The sequence below is a fragment of the Lycium ferocissimum genome, chromosome 11 (genome assembly GCF_029784015.1).
Source record: "Lycium ferocissimum isolate CSIRO_LF1 chromosome 11, AGI_CSIRO_Lferr_CH_V1, whole genome shotgun sequence".
NCBI lineage: Eukaryota > Viridiplantae > Streptophyta > Magnoliopsida > Solanales > Solanaceae > Lycium > Lycium ferocissimum.
Window position 1 is genome coordinate 40,233,322 of NC_081352.1, and position 9,017 is coordinate 40,242,338.

At 38.1% G+C, this 9,017-nt stretch overlaps 1 protein-coding gene and 1 long non-coding RNA gene across 2 annotated transcripts in view; both read left to right on the top strand.

Annotated features, from left to right (window-relative positions):
• LOC132038329 (cytochrome P450 CYP72A219-like) overlaps positions 1-3,711 on the top strand; it is a 7,633-nt gene extending 3,922 nt beyond the window's left edge. Inside the window, exon 3 of the mRNA XM_059429009.1 lies at positions 3,298-3,711. Coding sequence (XP_059284992.1) covers positions 3,298-3,711 — 414 coding nt within the window. The remainder of the gene's footprint in view (positions 1-3,297) is intronic.
• A 63-nt stretch (positions 3,712-3,774) lies between these two features.
• Positions 3,775-4,287, top strand: LOC132035858 (uncharacterized). Its single transcript, XR_009409455.1, has 2 exons — positions 3,775-3,852; positions 4,030-4,287. It is a non-coding gene; the product is annotated as an uncharacterized LOC132035858 (long non-coding RNA).
• Positions 4,288-9,017: the final 4,730 nt, after the last annotated feature.

Consider the following 9,017-nt stretch of genomic DNA (forward strand, 5'->3'; position numbering starts at 1 on the left):
ACAAACATCGTAAAAACGCACCTAAAGCTCGTCTAGCGTTAAAAGCAATTATTTGTCTCTAAAATTTGAGACTTAAAATTATTCGGTTATTATTAGTTTCCACTCATTCGACAACGGGTTTTGAATAAATTTGCAACCCATCTCGCTCCCTTACAATTGGTTTTTTCCACTCTTTTCTTTTCGATTTGACGACGGGGTTTGAAATAATTCGCATCCCATCTCGCTCATCTCACAATTAGTATTCAATTAATCGGTGCCTTAAAGGATAGACCACAATTATTTCTTAAAATCTATTAGGCAATCAAACGGTAACCCGATAACTTATCAAACATTATCTCAGAGACATTAATGAGTAATAAAACTAAAACGGAAATGTAACAACAAAATCACAATATTTGGCATCCTAAATAAAGCATCAATAATGAAAGGATACTAACAGAAGCATATTTTCTCTTTTTATTCTTTTCAAAGAAACAAAGACTTCAATTATCCAAAATTAAAAAAGGAAGGTTCATCATGCAACTCCAGTGGACAATAAGAGTAAGAAATAAAAATATTAGAAAAATAAGCTAGTGTATGTTCCTACTAAAAAAAACGTGTCATTTGTTAGATAATAAAAGAAAAACTAGTAAAGAAGTGCACTCTCTTTCTTCAAACGAATTTTAACAAGCCAGAACCCACAGTGGTAAATTTAACCCATACATGTTTATCCACTCGTTTTCATTAAATTGAACCCCATTAACTTACACTCACATAATGCTAAATAGAATTAAAATGGACTTATCAAATTACGTTCTTAGGGGAGTAATAATTCAAGATCGTTTCCTTTTCCTAATAGTTATTTTACCCATTGTTCTAATTATGGAAATACACCCATTTGAAACCAAACAAAGCAGCGAATCTTAAAATAAACGAAAGACTTAAACAAAATCAAAAGTTTAACAGTGCGGTCAACTTAAACATAATACCCAAGATAAATATGCTAATAACACGTATTGATATAACTATTTAAAACAAAATATCATTCATGCTTCAATAAATTACACAAAGCAGAAGATCAAATTCCACGTGTTAATCATGAACAAGGTAAAGAATGGACCTTTAAGAGCTTTCAACAAATTTGAAACTGCAAGTTTGGACCGGAAACCTCGATTCTGCGACCTTGCCGAAAATGGTGGTTTTGATGGTGTGTTTGTGAGCTGATTTTTTTGTGTGTGGTTTTCCGGTGGTGTTGTGGTGAAACGGAGTGGTTACAGGTGACTCAATAAAGATTGAAGAAGATGATGATATATTTGTTATTTTTGGGATCTGTCCGTCACACTCTATCTGTGCCTCTCCCTCTCCAATTCTATAATGTGTCCTTTCTATCTCTTATATATTTTTCTATGTGTTGGTCCCTTCTCCAAGAAAAATGAATGACCCCATTCTGTGTATTCCCCTCAATTCACGTGCCCCTTGCCTTTTTCCTTTTTTTTTTTTTTTTTAATTGTGTAGGCCCCACCCCTAATAATAATATTCCTCCAAAAACGTGTGCCCCCTTTTCATTTAAAATCTGTTTTCTTTCTTGTCTTTTTGTGTGATGTGTATATGTATCCAACAGAAAAGATTCTCTTCTTTGAAAAAATATCTCCCTTTTTGTCATGTATTTTTTTTCATTTACCTTTTACTTAAATACAAATAAGAAATGTTTAATAACTATTTCTAGATAGAGAAAAGTATACTATTTACAAGAAAATGAGTAGCTAAACAAAATTGAATCCCAAAAAAAAAACATATTTTTGTAATTTTCATTCTTTTGAACACAAAGCTTATACTCTAAAAAATAGAAAATATTTTTGTTCTTTTTATTTTAACAACTAAGCTTACTAATAAAAATAGAATAAAATCGACACGTCAAAATTAAAATTAAAAGAAATATTAAATATAAGGTGAAACACACGGGGAGGGTCAAAATTACGTGTCTACAATAACAACTTCCTCAGCTCCATTGAAGCTCACCATCTCCAACCAAAGAAAACAGAGCACCTGAGACCATGTAAATCGTCCACCTACTCTCTGTTATTCCTCCATAAAAATTGAGTCCACGGTTTCACCATTATTTTACTGTCAAGTGTTTTGAAAGTCGTGGTGAGTATAGCTCGAGTGTTCTGGTCGGCGTTTTCCGTTTTGGTTTGAGGCCCGTTCAAAGTTTGCGGCTATTTTCTGTTTTTGCTTGGCTTTCTGAACAATTGCCAACTTCTCTGTATTCATCTGCTGGTCAAGAGGTTCTTGACAATCAAAGTTCTAAGCAATTTTCTTCGTAAAGGTCCAATATTTCCACTTCAATAGTGTTACTTCATCAAATATTTGCTTGTTTCCTCTTCCTATTAGTATTTTTGTTTTGTTTGACTTATGGCGTCACTTGTTTAGTTTGTTGTGAACATTTATGATTTGTTTAAATATTAAGGTTTCAGCTTATAAATTAATTGTCCTTGGTTCAACTAAGTTAGGGCAAATATGGTATTTTGATCGTTCCTATTAGCACGTTGTAACTGCTCACTGTTAATACTTGTTTCTTGCACAACTATTTATTTTTGTTTCCACTATTTTAGGAGTTTGTTATTTATTTTCCTTGTTTACTGGTTAGTTCCACCATAGGAGGAACACTTTCACAGGAACTCTTTTATCTGTTTGTGTATATATCAGTTCTCCATCCATTAATAAAATCATCTTTTTGCTTCATCTTTCTCAAGTTATTATATGGTATCAGAGCTCCCTTCTTAACTCTCTCAAGTTCCTTTTTTTTTCCGATCCTCTGACTACCACCCCATACTTCTCTTAACATAGCTGAAAACGTACAGAATGCGGACTCCACGGGCAACAACTCTAATATTGTTGTTCAATTCAATCCCGTGTCGCGATTCGCCGATAAAGTTTGTTAGCACAAACTTGCTACATGGAAAGCCCGCATTTCCATGCTCGTATGGCACAATCTGTCTCGCCATCTTGACGGCTCTTTTCCCGCTCCTTCAAAAACTATTACTCAAAACAGTAGAGACACGAGAACCCGGAATACAGCATTTGGTTCCGCCAAGATCAGTTGATCCAGAATGCCATAATGGCTTCCGTCGATCCGACGATTCCGCAATGGTGCGCCGCCTCCTCGGCTGCTAAACTTGCTTGGGACTCCCTGCATCTGGCTTATGCCAACAAGTCCCAAACACGAATTTTTAGCCTTCGTGACCAGCTCGCGCGACTATCAAAGGACTCCCGCCCAGTCGCCGATTATCTCCACGTGTGCACTCTCTCTGCGACAAGCTCGCCACTGCCGGTGCTACAGTCACCAACGACGAGTTGGTTGTGAAAATTCTGAGTGGCCTTGGATCAGATTTTCGTGAGATTTCCGCTGCAATTCGGGCAAGAGATTCCATAATCTCTTACGATGAGTTGTATGCGAAACTAATCGATTATGAGCTCTTCCTCAAACATGAGGAATTGAAGAAAGAAACCACTGCAATAACTGCTGCTATGGTAACTCACAACAGATCCACCAATTCCAACAACCGCACTGCTCGTCGACCCAACAACAACTCACAATGGCGTTCCAACAGTCGTACAAATGCTCCTGCGCAAGGACGTTACACCAATTACTTTGTTCGCCGTCGGTTATGCAACAAACGAAGGACATCTCGCAAATGTCGCCAATGGATCGCGATCTCACGATCATTTTAGAGACAAAGGCAAATTTTCTTTCAAGTAACAAGGCGTTAAAGTAAATCAATGGATTGTCGACTAGGTGCTACTCATCATGTCACAACAGAACCTACAATCTTGAAAAATATAATGGTTCAAAAGGCATAGCTATGGGCGATGGTAAAAGAATCTCAATTACTCACCATGGTTCTACAGAATTAACTGCATCGAATAATGCTTTTAGACTAAGCGATACTTTTGTGCCCTACTATCAAACAAAATATTCTTTCTGTCTCTAAATTTTGTCAAGATAATTTGACCTCAATTGAATTTTTTCCATTTTTTTTCTCTGTGAAGGACTTGAAAATGCGAACTCCGCTGGTCTCCAGTCGGAATAGGAACAGACTCTATGAATGGCCCAATTTCCTCGTCAATAAACCTACTGTTCAAATCGCCACTGCAACAGTTCCTCGTCAAGTCTGGCACCGTCGCCTTGGCCATCCCCATTCAAGAATATTGAACTTTGTTTTGAATAAATTTTCTTTACCAGTTTCTTCATCGAACAAGTTTACTTTCTGTAATTCTTGTTGCTCAAATAAAGTTCAACGTTTTCCATTCAATTGTTTGTCTCTAGCTAGTACTGCTCCGCTACAAATACTTTTCAGTGACTTGTGGGGTCCATCGCCTGTCCTTTCCGTTGATAAAAAACGCTATTACTGTGTCTTCATTGATCAGTACACCAAATATATTTGGTTGTACACACTAAAAATTAAACATGAGGTTCGAGATATATTTTCCAAATTTCATCCATTAATGGAAAAAAAAAAATTAAAAAGAAAATTGGTTCTCTGTATACTGATGGAGGAGGTGAATACAAAGGTCTTGATCCGTATCTCAATTCAATTGGCATTGAACACCTTGTGTCACCTCCTCGTACATCGCAAAGAGTGGCCGTAGCAAAGCGTCGTCATCGGCACATTGTTGAAACGGCCAAAACACTATTACATGAGGCCTCCTTACCTTCAAATTTTTGGTCGTTTGCTTGTGCACATGCAGCCTATCTTATTAATCGATTTCCCACACAGCTTTTAAATAATATATCACCTTATGAAAAATTATTAGGTGTCGCACCCCGATACAATTCACTTAGAACCTTTGGTTGTCTATGTTACCCATGGCTTAAGCCTTACACTGCCCATAAACTTGAGCCTAGGTCAACTCCTTGTGTCTATTTAGGCTTCTCCCATGTTCATTATGCGCACCAATGTTTTGATCCCATTCAGTCAAAAGTTTATATCTCACGAGATGTAAAGTTTTTTGAAAATATTTTCCCATTTCAAACAATGTTTACACATATTAAAAATAAGTCTTCTACACTAACGTGGGCAGTTGTTGACAGTCCTATGGACTCTCAAATTCAATCTCTTTCACCTGATATATCTCCGCTTCCTTCTCCTCTACCAGTTCGACAGAGTCCTACTACCAGTGGCCAAGCTTGTGAGACGTCTCCTTAATCATGCGCGTTCAACGGCATGTGTAATTCACTTTCTGAGATTTCTCCTTCCTCTATTTCTTTGCAGCAACCCCAATCTTTTATCCCTTCAAATAATCCAGCCCCAAATCTTATCACCTACCAACGCCGAAACAAAACAAGAATTCTTCCACCTGCTTCTACAACCTCTCCTGCACAACCAGCGAGTTTTCCACCACCTCCTCCGCCCCCACCTCCCCCTCCTACCCGCTTGCCACCACCTCCTCCGCCCCCACCTCCTCCTCCAACCCGCCCAACGACCCGATCACAAAACAATATATTCCGCCCCAAGAAACCATTTAATTACCTCGTCCTAAACCGACCATGTTACTCCTCATACCCTTAAGCAGGCTCTAAAGCACCACGAGTGGAGGTCAGCTATGAAAGCTGAATTTGATGCGTTAATTCGGAATCAAACATGGGAATTAGTTCCTTCGAATTCTAATAAGAATGTTGTTGATTGTAAGTGGATTTACAAGATCAAAAGAAAAGTCGACGGTTCGGTTGATAGGTACAAAGCTCGGTTGATTGCCAAAAGTTTTACTCAGCGTCCAGGTCTTGACTACCACTGCACGTTCCGTCCGGTTGTCAAGCCTATGACCATTCGTGTTGTTCTTTCACTTGCAATTCGGACAATTGGGTATTACACCGATTTGATGTCAACAATGCCTTCCACAAGGTACACTCGAAGAAGAGGTTTTTATGAAACAACCACGTGGATTTGAGAACGCATCTCATCCTTCACATGTTTGTCATTTGCGTAAGGCTATTTATGGTCTCAAAATGCGCCCGCGCTTGGTACAATAATTGACATCCTATCTTTTTTATTTGGGATTTCTTAAGTCTCACTCGGATCCGTCTCTATTTGTTCGACATGACTCTAATGGTGTTGTGTATTTGTTAGTCTATGTAGACGACATCATCCTTACAGGAAATAATTCTTCAATGGTTCATCAGGTTATCTCTTCCTTGGCTTCTCGTTTTTCACTTAAGGACCTTGGCCCTTTATCCTACTTTCTTGGGGTTGAGGTTCATCGAGATGGCAAAGGTCTCCTACTCTCACAAGCTAAGTATGTTTCAGACCTTCTTCATGATCTTCTGATGCAAGATTGCAATGGTGTTTCCACACCAATGAGTTCTTCTCAAAGTCTTCTATTACACGATGGTACTCCATCTCATGATGCTACCGAATACGGAAAAGTCATTGGAAAATTACAATACTTGTCCTTTACTAGGCCCGATGTTTCTTACTCAAAGGAACAAATTGTCGGTTTATGATGCCCCATCGAAGCTCTTTGGAATTGTTAAACGCCTCATTCGATATCTCAAAAACACTGCTACCTATGCCCTTCGAATTGCTCCAAGCACCAGTCTTAATCTCTCGGTGTTTTACGATGTTAATTTGTACCGATCGAAGTTCCACCACGGGTTATGTCATTTTTCTTGGCCTTACTCCAGTTAGTTGGTCATCAAAAAAACAATGTACCATTGCCCGCTCGTCTACCGAAGCAGAGTACTGGGCTGTTGCTACTGCCGTTGATGAGACCACTTGGGTGAAAAATCTTCTCAAAGAACTCCGTGTCCATATCCCCACATCACCTACAATTTTCTGTGACAACCTCGGTGTCACCTACTTGTTGACACCCAATTTCGTCCCTCCTTTATTCTAATTTATTTCTTGAAGTTTCTAAATTTATTAATGAGCTAAGTATTTCGTTTTCACCACTATTTTATTTTTTCTACTACTATTTACTTTCATTACTTTATTACAAATTTTAAATGGTTCGTCACATACTAATTACCATTTGTATTTACATAGCATATATTGTACTAGATATTAAATTAAAAGCCAAGAATAAATTAATTGAAGCAAGAAAAGGGCCACATTTTCGGACCAAAAACAATTCAGCCCAACAATTAAATCAGCCCATTACCCAATACCCGATCCGGCCCACTTTCCTTCATTTTCATCAGATCCGTTTGGAACAAAACAAAAAAGACCTAATCTTTTCTCCCCTTCTTCAACCTTCAGCCGCCGCCTCCCTCTTTCTCATTTTCTCTCTCTCTCTCGTCTCTTTCTCCTTTCCCTCTCTCTACCATTTTAGCAAAAACACAGACCCTCTTTAACCAATCACAGACCTGTCCACACCATTTCCATACAAGATTTGTCTCCATCTTTGCTTATGGTCATATATTTGGTCATCAACAGAATAGATTTTCCATCTTTGGTTTAGAATCACGCGGTAATCTTCAAGGACCAGTTGGTCGAACCATCTTCGGAAATACCAAAGCGGAATCACGTGATCATCTGCTCCTTTTTCTGATTTCTTACTGGCGAACCCTTACAAGGTCTCAAACGTTCGAATTTTTGAATTGTTTTTGACCCGATTCAAAATCATTCAAAGCTTCGCCCTAGATCTCAGTCTGTGACCCTCTTTAAAACCCTAATGTTGCCTATAAATATGGCCGAAAGGGATAGCCGAAGGGAGAGAATTAATTAGGGGATTTTCGAGGAAAGATGGGTACTTTTTGTTATGAGATTTGTGTTGAAAGTTGAGTTTTCATGAATCGATCAACTTTCGTCGCTGTTCGGCAAAAGAACTCTAATTAGGACAGAAGTACATTCATTGTGACTCGAGCGTCGAATCTGTCAATACGAGAGTAGATTTGAGGCTTCAACGTCCCACTTCACTGCACCACGAACAGGTACAATCTGATGCTATTCGGTCTTCTCGTCTTGTTAAAATTCTGTTAGTAGAAATTCTGTTAGCATATAGAAACCATGTCTTAATGCCTCGCTGTACCATGTATGATTCAAGAAATATGTTTGCGCTTTCTCATTGCGTATGGCTGCTATCGTCGAATAATAGTGAATAGATATTAAAGTCCATGTCTTAGTTCCTAGCATTTATTGACATCCGAATCTGCTTTACGAGTCCTATAAACTGAGTCATACTAATTCTGCGTCTGAAGTCTCTAAATATAAAGTTCTTTGTTCCTGTTAAAAGATCAGTATTTGTGTTCATTTATGTGTATATTAATTTAGATTTTGTTAGTCGATGTTATATGAAGTATGAATCCTTTGTTGAACTCTTGTGTGAGAAAAAATGATGTTATACACTTGCTTTTAATCAATCTCTTGATGATTTGACCAAGTCTTATGTGTTGTCTATGGTCTGATCTGCCCCAGTTAAATATAACTTTCTTTGTCTAGTCCGTGTGGTCAAGCATGCTAACTTAGGCTTGCATTTCAGTTTTAATTCATCCATGTCCTAATGTGTTGTGTGTGCAGTATTGTCTCAGCTAAATGACCATAGGATATTGTTGAATTTGCTCTTTCTCTGTAGACGAGTGTTAGTTTGGTTCTTATCTATCATCTATTCGAAGTATGATTTTGTTTGCAAATGGTTTCATGCTTGGTAGTCAACTGTCTACTTCTAGGTCTTGATTTAACATTAAGCTTCAGTGTGCGTGGAGTTCAGGTCCTAGTTTTTCCTATAATGATTCAAATAAGTATGTTCGAGTGAAAAGATCTCATGCCCCCTAACATGTCTACATGGTATGCATATAAGTCTGCTCAAAGTTTAGCACGCCCCCTGTGTTGGTTTAAGTGTGCCAGATTCTTTTAGTTATAAAAGGGGAATAAATCCTTTAAAATAGGACATGTTGTTTTTCTTGAAATTGCATACTTATGCTATGTAAACTTCTGGAAACTGTTTTGGGTTTGTGTATTCCTTGTTCCTAAAGAATATTAATTTGGACCATTTCTTTTTTTTTTTCTTGTTGTCGCTGTTGGTGTATTGCCGCAATTGGG